Source organism: Caloenas nicobarica, chromosome 4 (assembly GCF_036013445.1).
Source record: "Caloenas nicobarica isolate bCalNic1 chromosome 4, bCalNic1.hap1, whole genome shotgun sequence".
NCBI lineage: Eukaryota > Metazoa > Chordata > Aves > Columbiformes > Columbidae > Caloenas > Caloenas nicobarica.
Genome location: NC_088248.1, coordinates 33,637,698 through 33,653,411, shown reverse-complemented (window position 1 = coordinate 33,653,411; position 15,714 = coordinate 33,637,698). Strand labels below are relative to the sequence as shown.

At 36.8% G+C, this 15,714-nt stretch overlaps 1 protein-coding gene across 1 annotated transcript in view; it reads left to right on the top strand.

The window, feature by feature from the left end:
• Positions 1-15,714, top strand: part of DCHS2 (dachsous cadherin-related 2) — a 117,693-nt gene that overhangs the window by 96,703 nt on the left and 5,276 nt on the right. Inside the window, exons 14-18 of the mRNA XM_065634627.1 lie at positions 3,503-3,613; positions 6,879-7,090; positions 8,583-8,734; positions 11,387-11,517; positions 13,012-13,298. Of these exons, the coding sequence (XP_065490699.1) occupies positions 3,503-3,613; positions 6,879-7,090; positions 8,583-8,734; positions 11,387-11,517; positions 13,012-13,298 (893 nt within the window). The remainder of the gene's footprint in view (positions 1-3,502; positions 3,614-6,878; positions 7,091-8,582; positions 8,735-11,386; positions 11,518-13,011; positions 13,299-15,714) is intronic.

The window sequence follows — 15,714 nt, the reverse complement described above, 5'->3', positions numbered from 1 at the left end:
ATATTTCAGTTAACAGATTGAAAATATGCAATAAGGTGAAAAAAAATTTTTTTTTACTTTATTTTTTAACCATAGCTGAAATATTTTGGTTTCAGGCTATTTTAAAAATTTGTGATGAGTGATTAAACCACCAAGCTAGATGATCCTTTTAGCTCTCTCACTTTCTGTCAAAAAACATGTGGGATTTTGGAAAAAGTGGAAGGCTTCCAACAGGGAATAGTGGAGCATGGCGTAGCCTGGTGTTTAAAAACACTCTCCTGAAATATGAAAGGTGTAGATTCAGGTCTTCTCAGGCAAAGGTGCGTTTACTTCCCTTTTGCTCAATGCTGAGCACTCTGGGTATGGAAAACATGGGATAAGAAGTTCATTTGACCAGGATTTACAAGTAGTTTTGGACACCATAAAACTGATATTTTCTGTCAATGTGAGTCACAGATACCCCAGGGCTCCTAGTCCTATTTTACTAGAGTCAGCACTGTACAATAATTAATTGTGTGTCACTTTGCAAAGGAGAGTCTGCCCTGGGGGAATTGCTGCCTCCAGAAGATATGGTTCGGATGTCACAGCAATGTGTGCTAATTTCTCATTTTCTGTCTTTTCATTGATCTACCCATTGAGAGTCAATTGTGGAAATGTACGGGGCCCTCGATCCGGAAATTGGAGTGACCAGGGTGTTTCCAGAGGCGAGCTCGGGGCTCTCAGTTTTGTCTTTCCCTTGCTGCAACAGGCTTGTATTTTCAGAAAGCATCATGAGAACCTCTCTGTCAGGCTTCCCAGGGAAGTGAGGTCAAGACCCTGGAGTTTTGGTCTTCTCAGGAGAGATAGGATTAACCTGCATTAATATTTCTTTCTAGTTAAGAAAATAACAGGGAAGATAGGGGTTTTTTTTAGATTTAAAGAAAGAAAATAAAAATCAGGGCTTTACAGCAACAGATAAACTGCTCTGATCCTAAATTTTCCTAAGACTAGATATATTCCTGGGTCAGGCCAGACAATCCATCCTGAAATTACAGAAATGCCCTGATTCTTTGGTATCAGAATGCCATAGTCACATGTTCTCCCATTCAATCTGTAGAAAATCTAAATTAGACTAGATTTAAATTGTTTTGATTAAGGGAAATTTAGCAAAGCTTCAGTGTAAACAGGAGGGTTTAGTCCCAAAATGTTAGTTTGTGTATTTAATAAAAGTCTATTTGCTCAGAAGATCAAATTCTTTTAAGAGTATGAGAGATTTTACTAAATACTGATACCATTTTGGCTCTGTTTGTAGTATTTTCTTATTTATATAAGCATAAATAAATATCATATATCCACATTTCAGGGGGAAAAAAAGCATGATTATAATTAAAACTCTCATAGACGCTGGCTTACAGGATATATGTGATCCCGGGACCCCTGCAGATATGAATGGTACCAGTGTATTCAGTCCAGGGGAGATTTACATTACATTCTGATTATTTGTAGAACTGGTATTAATAAATGTGGCTTTTCCTCCTAATTTTATTTCTACCTTAACTAACAGAGTGGGAAAATTCTAAGTTTATTTTTTAAAGAATCAAAAATCTGGATAGTATAAATGACAAAAGACAAAGCCAAGGGTCCTTAGTTTTGATTTAGTCTAAACTCATCAATTGGGTGAGTGCCTCAGGAATTGGTCCTTGGTCCAGTATTTGAATCAGGTATACGTGAAATTACGAGCTCCAGCAGATGGGTATGGTCTTGCTATTTACCTATGAAGGGTCTGTTTGTGTCACAACAGACCTCAGAGTTCGGTCATATTTTTTTGACAACTAACTAAAAATTCACTATTTAAAGGAGGCATTTTCTGTGAAAGCTATCAAAACCAGATGAACTTTGTTCTCTGCCCAAAAGAAGGTGTAAACAATTTTAACTACATGAAAAATATGAAACATAAATGATTAGGATTTGAGGATCCAGAGCAAAAATTTATTAATTTAACCCCTGAAAAACAGGGATTCCAGTAGAAATGCTGCTGCTTCCTTTGTTTCCGGTAGTTTTTCTTCTTAAACATGCAAGCAAACAAACAAAAAGACTGCTAACAGCACTAGAAGATAATGAGTGGCATTCTTCGGACCTTGAATTCTTTTCTTATCTTTAACTCTACTCTGAGGACGCTATGAATGATTGCACTTGCAGCTTTTCGTAGTAAATCAAAGTTGCTCAGCAATGAAAATTCAGCCTACAACCCCCTATTTTAGTTCCTAAAAAAACACAAATGCAGCATTCGTATCAGTGTACTGGACAGTTGGATCTTACTTCTAGAACTTTTCTAGTAAATATAAATATATTAACTAGTACAGAAAATTGCATCTGTCAAAATTGGCATATTTTTGCTTTTGACAGTTAGATTTTAGGAGCAAATGACAAACCATATAAAACAAAATTTCCTATTTAAAAAAATTAATAAGTAACAATGCTAAAATAAAAAAGGTAGCAGATAGTTGTAAGAGTAATATTTCCTCACATTTTTACACTGAAGTCCTTTCCTCTGACATCCAGGACACTGAGTGTGAACAGCCTGCCCTTTGTAATGTAATAAAATAGCTAGTTGTTTGTAACGCTGTTTGGAAGAGTTCAGGCTGCACAGTGACCTCATTCCATCACAATTGCATAGAATCAATTGCAATTAAATTAAATAATTAAAATCCATTAAAATCAATTGCCATATATGCTGAACAATTTAATAACTCACTTGAAAAAAATAATTATTTGGAAATCTTGAAAATGCTTTTTAAACTTCCTATATTTTTGTTAAACATTATGATTCTGACCAGAATAATGTATTCAGTTCCACATTTTTCCTATAATCATATTTCTGAAAGGATTTTTATTTCATGTATCTTGTATTCTATATTAAATCATTACTCTTTTATTTGAATTTGGATTGTGCTTGAATTAACACATAACTCTGCATGCAGTTTCATATTTTCATTCTCTTTGTCAGAAGATGGCTAATTAAAACTTTTAAGAACATTTAAAATATTGTTCGAAAATTCTAATTGAATTAAGATAAATGAAGGAAAAATAAACTCTTTATGGTGATTCGAGGCTAACATCCAGTCCTATGACGCACAAAAAAGGACTATTTTCCTTAGAAGTATTCATGAAAAGGTGAGATATAAGTGACAAAAGATAACATAACCTGAGCAAAAGGAATACATATGATGTCAGTTAAGAGGTAGTTCCAGTGGTACATGAGAGTTTGCAATTAGGAGAAGTTCAAACTCGTCATTTTGTTTAGGCAGGTGATAAAGTTGTGATCAGACAAGTAATTTACTGGGCAAGGAGGGATACAGTGCCTTGCATATGAAGTAGCAATGCAGTGAAAGTCACGGGGGAGTTGGTTTTATTGTCTGCTATTTTAAATCATGAATAAGCACATAGGTGTTTGGCTAGGTATCTGCTGTTAATCACAGTAATATAAAATTAGAATAAAACATTCTAAAGTGGACATGATAAAAATGTCTTATTGCTTCCATAGGTACATCACTTCTAACTGTAGAAGCCTATGAACACAAATTTACAGGAGAAAACATAAAATACAGCATCCTCAGTGACAAGGAAAGTATATTCTCCATACACTCCATTACAGGTACATTTTTATGAATACTGTTTTTTCTTCAATTGTCTGTGTGTAGCTTAAAGAGTGTGTTCTCTAAAATACAGCAAGTTCCTACCACAACAACAAGAAGTAGATATCTTAGAGCATTACTCTCTTTTTAAAATGAATAAATCATTAGTAAAACCAGGGAGTGGAGAGACCTGCACTATTGTAAACTTGATGTGGAAAGAAATTGAACACCAGTATACTTGTTTAAAACGCTCAGTTCTGATTAACTATTGATCACGAGGTGTTGGGAGTTGATAAACTACTGCTTTGTGATCCAAGCTGTGACTCCATCTTGTTTCTCATCATAAAGTTGCCCAAAAATTCAGTAAACAGTCCTTCAAAACACTCCTTATGTAGGAAGCATTAGACCCTTTTTAAGTGTAATGCTCTTTGTTTCAGCAAACCTTGAACAGTCTGGAAGTCAAATTTTTTTTTTTGGTGATTGTGTTTGCATTCTGCAGCAGGTCTGTTTTCACCTGTTCTTCAGTCAGGAACTTCTGATGACAGGAGAACAGCACGTTCCCTGTGTGCATTTACGTGCTCTCACCTCAGACGTGTAAGAGAGCACAGCTACTCTGGTTGCCTCAATTTCTAAACATCTGCAACAGAAGAGTTTGCCCTCTGAACAGCTGTGGGCTTTCTGGGATGGCATAGACAGTGTAAGCAGTTTCCCTCAGAATTAGTGTAAATAGCTTGTACTCTTAACAAATGGCTTTCTCCCTGAGTTCCTGGAGGCTTTAGTCGCTGATTACTCTCATGTCTCTAGACATCAAGTGGTGTGCTCCTGTGAAGCTGTCATGTTTGATGCTGATGGACAGTTAAAATTATTTTGCTTTGTTTAGATGGGGATTGAAGTGCACAGACTTGATTTCCAAGTCCTCCTTATTTCACTGAAATGAAGCTAGAAAGATGAATCTTAAAGAACATCTTTGACACAGAGAACTTTATCCCAAAGAAAGTGAATCTTCTCCAATATCACCTCCTATTAAAAAAAAAATCAAATGGGATTTCCTGATTTTCCTTTTATTTTTTAATCAAGCCAGTCTGAAAAATAGTCACATTATGTTTTTAAGAGTCTCATAAGCACTCTCTTCACAAATGACAGTGGAACTGCTATAGCAGTGAATGTCACAAGTCTTTTGAAATATTTTGAGTCATTGTGGTTCCTTCTGTTTCCTTTCTTCTGAAACCTTTTTTCTGTTTCTTAGAAAACATTAATTGAAGTGCAACCTTTCAGGGTTTCTTAAGAGAAGTTCTTACCTCAGCATTAATTTTGGCACCAGTAACTCTCTACTCATGGTTTCTGCGGCAGAAGCATTTTGAGCTATATTGGTGCCCTTTCTATCTTAGTTATTCTAAACAGCAAAAGGTCTGCTCTACTTGTCTTTTCAAGCATGGATGTTAATTAACCCCCTTTTGGAGATTTTCTCCCATTCTAGGGGGATTTATTATATTGTAGAATCGTATAAAGTATAGTAGGAAGTGATCCGAAGACATGAACTGGTCTGTCCTTTGACACAGAAGGGGAATCAACTGTGCCTAAATCTTACAGAAGATTGTCTGTCATGTTCTTCAAAACCTCCAGTGATAGCGATTCTTTAAACCCTCTCAATAGGCTGTACAAGTCTTGGTAGCTGGAAAGTTTTAATTCATATTTAGCTGAATGTTTGTTGAAACAATTTAAACTTACTACTTCTTAATTTAGCAACAATGGACATCAGACAAAGGCAAAAAAACTATACATATTCGAAGACTGTTACCCTGTTTCATCTTTGTGTGCCCTCTTCTAGAATGAGCAACTCCGTTTCTTTCACTTGTTCCTTCAGGTGGCGTATCTTGACCTTGATTATTTGCTCCACTCTACACTATTAATAGAATTTTTCAGTTACTCTCTGTCATCTTGAAGCGTATTCCTTCTGCCACTGTCTATTTTGCTTTTTCTGTGTACAGAATATGATCATTTTTAAGTGTTGTGCTGAAGAGGGACCACCTGACAGCTTTGAAGTCTTTATGTTCAAGATGCAATTGTTCAATACTGAGCAGATCCATAAACAATAGCCAATCATTGCTGCTTATCTTAGAAAATATAAACTAAAAAGCATTAGCTTGGAGAGCCACAGTAGATGGGTTCTTATCCTATCACAGGTTTGGGATATAGATATTAATGACATCATTACTGAAAAATACGCGTGAAATTGAATTTGAATTCAGTATAAAATTAACATACGAATGTATACAAGCATACTATGTTTGTTGTTTAGATATAATGAAGGCTGAGGGGAGACCTTATCGCTCTCTACAACTACGTGAAAGGAGGTTGTAGCATGGAGGGTGTTGGTCTCTTTGCCCAAGTAGCAAGTGATAGGACCAGAGGAAATGGCCTCAAGTTGCACCAGGGGAGGTTTAGATTGGATATTAGGAAAAAATTCTTCACTGAAAGGGCTGCCAGGCATTGGAACAGGCTGCCCAAGGAAGTGGTTGAGTAGCCATTCTTGGAGGTATTTGAAAAATGTGTAGATATGGCACTAAAGGACATGGTTTAGTGATGGACTTGGCAGTGTTAGGTTAATGGTTGGACTCAATGATCTTAAAGGTCCTTTGCAACCGGAATGATTCTATGATAAGAATTTCGAGTATATTACCTAGAACACTGAAGCAATGACCACAGATTTCTAAGGACATTTCCCATTTCATGTGGAGATGTCTAGTTGTGCTGTAGTCTCAGTAATTTTCGCTGATTATTTTTGATAGAATAACAGCTGACGGGGGGCAGGGCTCACTGCGTCAGAAGGAGTCAGTGTTTTACCTGTATGCCAGTCAGATACAGAACTTGATACAGCTGTTGCCCTATTTGGATACAGATGGAGAGATGGATGTAGCCATTCTCAGATGAGGGCCAAGAGTCTCTTCAGACACAGCTGGCTTGTTGTCACATGTCAAGGAGCACATGTCATGCAGCTGCTTTCTTCCTCTCTATCCCTCTACAAATAAATCTACTTTATTGTAGGAAATTGCCAGCATGGTGGCTGATCGATGAAAACTAAGCTGAGATTTGTACAATAGCTAGCATGCAGGGGGTGATGTTGGGTAGAGGAAGGCCGTGATGAGAAGCTTCCTGCAATTCTGCTATGTGTTCAGTGAAGGAGACCACAGACATTAGGGATTTCATGACTGCATTTGTGGGTGTTTTTTCCTGACTACAGAAGTCCCATCTTGATTTAATTTATTATTTTGTTTAATAAACCAGGTGCAATCACAGTAAAAGAGCCAAAGTCTCTTGATTATGAAGTTAAGAATAAAATACATCTTTCAGTTTTGGCTGAAAATAGCTTGAATTCAGCGCTCTGTGAAGTGACAGTTTTGATTCAAGATGTGAATGACAATGTACCTAAATTTGAGCAAAGCTATTACAAAGTATCAGTATGGGAAGGCCAAAGTCCTAAAAGAGACATCATACAGGTGAGTGGAAATATATCTTCCAAAGCCCAGTGCTATAGCTAAAAAGAAGTTTAGTTGATCTGTTTGTGACTACAGTCTTGCTAGGTCTCTTCTGCACCACTGTCTCTTGAAGACTGAGAGTGTGGTTCTTGATGTTGCTACTACTTTGCTTGGCTATCTAAAATATTCAAAGATTTTATTTCAGGACTTCATTTTAGAGCTTTCATTCAGGTTTTTAAGTTGAAAGATAATTCTTCATTTTCTTAATAGTTGTGCAGCTGAACTTTTTTTTTTCTTTTCTGTTTCTCTCTTCATGCAGTTGAAAAATACCTTTCAAAGCTGTGATTCTGGTTATAGTATAGGCTGGGTCTTGAATTAATGCATCTACTGAAAGGGCTACAGCAATTAAAAAAAATACTTTAACTCATCAGACTAGTAGAATAAAACCCAAGTGTTCAATTTAAAGTCTGATGCCTGAAGAGCAGCTTTTCTCAATTTAAATGTGCAAACACTTCTTCCTCTGAATGGATCCATTCTCCGAAAGTGTTTCCAGCTGGGCATGTTAGAGCAAAAGAAGACATCAGTTGGACTAGAAGAATGCATAATTTCCTCAGTACATGTTCTTGCATTGCAAGTCAGGTCACAGTGAGGGTCATGTTAGGTACTAAAAATATTCCTCCTCTAGAGAATAAATAAATGGAAAGCTACAAATGCCTCCAGGGCAAAGTGATTAGAAACTGATGGACATTGTGTTTAGAGAAACATATGTCCAGGAATGGAGAAAAATCAAAAGGCAGTCAACCTAGATGTGTAGTCAAAATTTTATGACAGAATACATTCCGTTATGTTACCTTTATTCAGTCTGACTGGCCGCCTCTGCTATGGTTTGGATCCTGTACTCATTATAATGCTTGTTCGGCAACCAGAAAAATATGAAGAAAACTGTTGAAAGAGTCAGAGGAATCCTTGAGAAACCTGTTCACTGCTGTTGAATGTTATCTATTCTGTTGGTTTTATAGCTTTCCTCATCCTTTTTTACATTTTCTCATTCATAGTTTAAAAAGAAATTAGTGAACTATTCCATGAAAGGAAAGCTCTGAAAACTTAAAAAATAATTATTTTATACTTTTTCTGATGGAATATAGCAGTAATACTTGAAGGGCCAGTCCTGAACCACTGAGAAAGTGCATTCTTATGCACTAAACAGAGACAGCATTCTAACAGCAACCTTATAGCAATGCAAGCAGTATAAAATTATTATATTCAGCCCCTGTGCTTTATGTAGCTGAATTTCAAATTACTCAGGGAAAGAGTTCTTGTGCATCCTATTGTGATTCATGGGCAGATTTTGTGACCTCACATGACATCACGTTGGGGACCAATATGATTATTTGCTTAAATCTGTGCAGTTGAAAGAAAAGTAACCAGAAATAGATGATTATTGTATAAAGTTTTTCTTTATACAATCGCATTCTGCCATTTTGAATTAAGCTTCAGTTTTGCTCCCAAACAGGTATTGGCAACTGACCTTGACAGTGGGCTAAATGGAGAAACTGAATACTCAATTTTATCTGGTAATGAAAAAGCAACATTTCTAATTGATTCAGCTCGAGGGATTTTAGCAACTACTACAGTCCTAGATCATGAAGACACTTCATCTTACAGGTTTGTATGCAAGGTTCTTATAAAAATGTATTCTTTGTTCACTTTGAGATTCCTTGTGTTGTGTATTTTGTAGTTTTCTGTTGATACCTATCACCCAACAGAGTCTGGGTGCAAGCCAGACAGCACCGAGAACATCACTAAAGCTTCCCATTTGTACAATGGATTCTTGCATGCTTCTAAAATTTAGTGGAAGAAATATAGTCTTGTTTAGTCAATGGCAACACTTAGTGATATAAGTGAGCATGCTGATTCACTATAGGAATGGCGACGGTTCCTAGATTTTAGTTTGTGAAGAACTGCACAACCATTCCCTCTCTGGAACCATTTTTAATAAATACATAAAGACACAGAGAAAACACTCAAACCAAATCCAAGAAACAGGGACATGTTCTGTTCTTTAATTAGAATATAGTTCAAATTTTCTTCTCCATAATCTGATGTAGATGGAAACACCTTACAGAAGCAGCTTTAAGCTGTCTTGTACTAAGTATTAGTTTTTTCCTGTTTTCCAAGAAACTGTGAGTAAATATGACCAAATGGAGATGGCAATTTATCTTTACAGTCATGCCATAACTGGAATTAGAAAGCAAAAAATCATGCCTTGAAGAGAAAATAATTGTATGAGGATTCATTAATACACTCGTTTTATGTACTGCAATCTCTACAGAAAATAGATTTCTGTGTATGTGTCAGTAACAGTAGAAGTTACTTTTTTTTTTTTTATTCCCCATATGGTTGTGGCATCAGTTAAAGTATTGGCAAGTTTTACTGTCCTCCTGGGCCTCAAAGTTTTAAACATCCAATTAGAATTCTTATGACCCAGAATGACTTTTAGAAAGCCACATCATAATTATCAACTAAATATGATTTTTTAAAAAATTTGATAATAGTGACCTGAAGGAAATACTTTGGTTTAACTTAATATACAGAACACTTCATTTGGAGTTTATTTTTCAGTTTTTTACTGAATCAAAAACATCAGTTCTGATTTTTAGTCATTTAAATAGTGTAATACATTTTATTTGTAGCTATAACTTTAAAAGAATACCTGGAATAAATCCTTCAAAGAAAGGACGTTTACTCTTAATGAAGCATTGAACATGTAATCATAATAATTCTCATATTTGTCTTTTACTGGGAACCTGATTTATTTCAGTATTTATGTTGGAATTTAGCATTTTAAATTGACAGGTTTTTTTAGGAATCTGAAGCTTCATGTTCCTTCTCTTTATTAATATGTTAATATGTACATTGTTAGATAAAAAATGAATAGCAAAAGAACCTTTCAAAACTGTTTTCCTGTTTAATTTCAAAATGTTACCATTGGTTCTTTCAAATTCGCAAGTTGTTTATTTTACCTAAATTGGAAATATTCATGCCCAGAAGCTCTAAGTCCTTTATAATAGGAGTTATAATGAAAGTGTTGACAGAACCCTAGTTTTAATGCCTTGGCTGAGATGTTTTTATGATACTTTTTTCCTGAAACCTTAGAAAGTGATTATTTTTAGTAAAATATTTCCATATGTATACCTTACCAATATTCATTCTAGCAAAAATACACTTTCTATATGGAATTACACATGGTCACCAATTGAATACTAGTCTGCAATTCAAGTTATGTGTTCTGTCAGTGTGAGAAACCTCAAGGACACTCAGAGCAGAGCTGGTGTGGTTCAGGAACAGAAGTGCTGCAATATGGAGCTTGAGTTACAGCCTCGGTATTCCATATTGTCATGTGAACATATAGGAAATAATACCTGTTTGACACTTTAAACAGAAATTGTGACTTAGAAGAAGGAGGGAGAAATAAAGCATTCAGAAGATATGCAGGGAAACCCAAAAAATATGATGTGACATGCAAATGGTCTTTAGTATAGAAGACATTTAATTGAGATACCAGGTTCTGACTTGTACATCCTTTTGCATAGATTGATGTTTTCTTTTTTTTAGTCTGTTCCTTTTTTTAGAGCTGGTTCACATCATTTTGCGTTTATCAGATTGTTACTTACCGTTTTCTTTACAGGTGTAAAATGGAAGCATACAGGCAAACTCTCTTAATTTGACAGTACGATTCTAGGCCCACTATAATCAGTGGGAACTTTGCTATTGTCAAATGGTGCATGTATTCAGGTTTTTCACTTTATCACTTAAAATATAATAGCGGGGCTATTGTATATCTCTGCAGACGTTTTGGCTGAGTATTAGCTTGGATGTTTTCATACTACCCAATTTTCACATTCCTGTTGTCCCTTTATAAACAATGAGGAGAGTCAGGTTCCTCCAAAGGACAATTTAGTACTTAAGTTTTGATTCTTGCTCTGAATCACCAACTGGAGAAATGTGTGTCTTATTTGAAAGAGTCTTGCTAGCTTGTTTAACCACCTACATTTGGTATGAAATTAGGTGAAATGAATACAGATGAATACTTTGTGTGATTTTGTTGCCACCTAGAATCTTCTGGACACTTTTCCTGCAAGACACAAAAAATAAAACTCAAGTCAACTTTACAGAAAGTAAGATGGAATTTAAGAGTTGCAATGAGGAGCAAGAGGGCTGATCTTTTTGTTTGTATTTTTTCCCCTGCTTATAACATTGGTGGATAACTCTGTGATTTCTGACTAATAGTGACAATTACTGCTTCTTTAATTGCAGGTTGGTTGTACAAGCTGCTGATAAAGGAAACCCCAGACTTTCTGCTACAAGTATTGTGAAGATACAAGTGTTAGATGTTAATGACAATGCTCCAGTTGTCCAACCACTAGGTGAAGTGGAGGTCCCAGAAAGTAAGTACGGTTAAGTTTTGTTAAGACTGAGATTTGTCAAACAGCAATATTGCTTTTGGTGATTTGTGTAACCAAGAGACTCTAGTAAAAAGGATAATGGATTGAATTAATACTGAAATATCAAAGTGAATTGTTATGTGATTTTGTTCTCAGAGGTATTATTATTAATCTTCAGACATTGTATTTAAGAATAGTTTGGAGCAAAACCATAAGCAATTCAGAAAGAGGAAAACAAACTCTACAGAAATCCATCTGTAATCTGTTCGTTTTGGACTGCAGTGTCATATTCTCCAAATGTCTTCAATTTCTGCTCTTCTCCAATAAACATAGTTGGTGTTAAAACCAGCATTGCTAGAAATGAGACGTCTTTAACTTCATTGTGATGAAAGAATGAATTTCTGTAAATTTGAATGAAGCTTTCAAATGCTCTGTAGCTTGATCCAGTTGATGATCATGAAGAGGAGGACCCAGGACCTCCTGAGTTCTCAACCCAGCATACATCTAGTATATTGTGTGATATAAGGTCAAGATTTGAAGACCTTGAATCTTAAGCCCAGCATTTTCAAATACAGGCATCATATATGTGATGCGTTAAGATGTGCAGCTGAACATTTACAAAAATTTAGGTGCCGAAATTGCAGTACTCCTGCTAACAAAAGATATCAAGGCTGTGTTTCTAGTGATATTTTTTTTAGCCTTTCCTAAATTTAGCTTCCACTGGTAATGACAAGTGTGGGATTCATAGATGCACAGCAGCTGTAAACAACTGGCTACTTATTTAGGTTTTTGTATTCTGTTTAAGAATATTTGCTTTAGGACTTCACCCCATGTGTTTGAGGCTTCATGCCCCAGGCATGCAAATAGTTTAGTTTCTGTTAGCTCCAGGCTTTGTTAGATGGTCACTGATAGGTTCGTTTGCAATCCCTGGTACTGTCAATTTGGCACATGGCAAAAGCTGTCTGTATCCAGTTTCTCATTCTCATAGGACTATACCTTGAGCTCTTAAGATTTTTGTGCCATGTACGTCTGGTTGGTTGTCTCATCTCTCTCTAGTGGCCTTCTCCTCCTCTTGAAAAGCTTCAGAATTGCAGTCACTGGCTCCACAAAGACCAGGGGACTCTGATGCCTCAGTTAAATATTCGTGTGGAATTTTGACACTGTTCAATAAATTCATGTTACCTAAATGCTTGTGGAAAACTATGGAAGTTCCTGTTTCTGGTGAAGAAACAGTTATGGCTACACTGAATCTGGGAAAGTCTAAAGAAAACCTGAATTAAAATTATGATAAAGCAGATGCATTTGAAGAAATCCGCTACTCTTTCCAGAGCATTTCTTTATATTGCTCTTATTCTTAAATACAAAGTCAAAATACAGCAAAAGCTAATACTGAAAGATTACATATATTCAAGGTTCAATATTACAAAATTGGCAAAATCTTCAGAAATTGTAACATCATCTTTTAGCTATGACTTATTTTGACAATTATTGTTACAGATGCCGTACCTGGTTTTGTAGTGACTCAGGTGTCAGCAAGTGATGCGGACTCCAGGCCAGCACTACAGTTTGGTTTTATTTATGATAATAGCCCTGGAATGAAATTTGCCATTGATCGGCACACTGGTGTAGTCACAGTGGTGGAACCATTAGATTTTGAAGAAACTTCTGTGTATAAGCTGAGAATCATAGTTTCAGATTCTTTACATCAAGCAGAAGCTGAACTCACTATCCATGTTCTGGACATCAATGATAATCCACCAGTGTTTACTCAGGATTTGTATCAGGTAGGAGCATGGCAAATGGACAACAAACATGATATTTTTCCATGTATGCTGATAAGTAGTATGAGCGCTTGTTTATGTTTGTCTTAAAAATGCATTTGAGCACAGAGAAGGAAGATCTCTGCAAACTATTACTGAGCAGAAACACAGCAGGGCTCTTCTGGGAAACCCCAGCCCCTTCCCAGGAGTTCTGCTAAGAAGACTGAGGGAATGTTCAATTTTCATGTTTGTTGTTTCTGACTTCAGAAGGAAAGTGGTATGAATGATAGCTGCACTCTATACACCATGCATTCGTCAGTAGGAGTTACTGGATATAATCCAAACAAGGTTTGGAGAGCAGGGTCCAGTATTCAGAACTTCCTTCTTCTGAGACAATAGTAAACAAATTGGTACATTTATTCTGGATCCTTACTGTGACATGAATTTCTTCATTTTCAGTCACACAGCTCCACAGAGGTGTGTAGCAAATGCCCCTGTGGTAGGTTATACACATCTAGTTTGTAATGTGTCACTCTGCCTTATAGCAATGGCACTCATCTAGGGAGTGGGAGACACAAGTTTTGGCCTCCCCAACATCCTCTGCTAGACTGAGGAGGATACAGACTGTAGCTTTTAGACTTCTGGACAAGCATTTGAACTGCTAGACTGTCGAAGTCAAGTTGCCCAACAATGTTTTAAAACAAAGCTAGTTTTGCTACTGTAGATAACCACGGGCCACTAAGTCGATTAGAGGAACTGGAGCATATGTCGTACAAGGCTCTCAAGGGTAGGCAGCTAAAAGGGTTTTCCCTGGCTTCATCAGCCCTAAGGCTGTGGGGCTTGGGCTAAGGCTCAGCACATGAAATGGCTTGGAGTTAGGGTTAGGGGTCAGAGAGAGACAACCCCTGGAGCTCAAGGCGAAGTTAGGCTGCAATAAGGCTGCCACAGGAAAGGTGAGGCTGCCCGGAGGAGTTGTTTCCTTAGGACCTGGGCTGAGGCACAAGAGAGCCTGGAGCATGCGTAGTTCAGCCTGGAGAAGAGAAGGCTCAGGGAGGATCTTATGAATGTGTGTAAATACTGGTGGAGGGAGTAAGGAAGACAGAGCCAGACTCTCCTCTGTGTCCAATGACAGGGCAAGAGGCATTGGGCACAAACTGAAATGCAGGAAACTCTGTTTAAACATCAGGAAAAACTTTTCTAAAAAAACTCTAACAGTGACTGAGCACTGGGACAAGTTGCCCAGAGAGGTTGTGGAGTTTCCAGCCCTGGAGATGTTCAAAACTCACCCTGCTTTAGGTGACCCTGGTCTGAGCAAGGGTTGGACAAGACGATCTCCAGAGGTGCCTGCCAGCTTCAGCCGTTCTGCAATGCTGTGAACTGAGCTGTTTGCTTGACTCGATGCTTTTGTTTGTGTGGCAGATGTGCTCAGAGCCAAAAATCTGAGCCACCACAGAAGGCTTATATTTAATAATGCTTCATTTATAGATCTCAGACAGGTTTAGTCAAGAAATAAGTCTAAACACTTGGTTTAATAAAGGAATTTCAGCTTCTGAGGGTGTGCAGGTGCAGCAGTTTAGTCACTTGGAAAACTACAGGCCAGACTGTAGGCACCCATGAAACTTTCAGGTGCCTGAGTTGTAAGGATTTGTGTAAATTGCCCACTTAAACTCCTAAGTCTAAATACTGAAAAAGAAAAAAAAAAAGGCGCTATTAATGCTCAAATGATTTTTAGACCTTACCTTAAGATTTCCTCAACTCTCATATGTGTCTGATTTTGAATAATAGTTTAGGCCAGTATTTACTTGTGCAAGTGCTAGGAATTTTTCTGTAGATCAGAGCAGACATTACAGGCAGGGTTATTAACTGATGCAGAACAGTGTAGCTCTATTGACTGCTGATGTAAACAGTTGAGCTTCTCTCTCCACAATCCTGATGTTTCGATGTGTTCCCTGGACAGTAAGATACACTGCATCTTTTCAGCTGATGATATGTGTAATTCCCTATCCGTCATCCTGTAGTTTTTACCCTCTTATTGTCCTTTCATGTGTTTTCATGTTCATACTTTTCATATATATTTTCATATATATATGGCTATTAAATACATATAATCCTTCTGTTAAAATGATTTAAACTAACACTTGAAGTTATGACAAAGGTAGCTGCTGTATCATACTGTTCATTTGAAATTGGATTTATAAGGTGGAAGGAAACTTTGGTCACAGAAATACTGTATCTGGAGTTCAAATAATGGAAGCTCTTAAGAAGGGAAAGGACTTTCGTGGTTTCCTGGATTATATTAAGAAAACAGGGAGCATTTGAAAAACTAAATTCTAGGAATAATCCACTGATGATTAAGTGATCTGGTACTGGAATTTTCAACATACATGTGTTGGGATTTTTTAAATATTCAATCATATATTCCAGATGGGGACTGCAGACT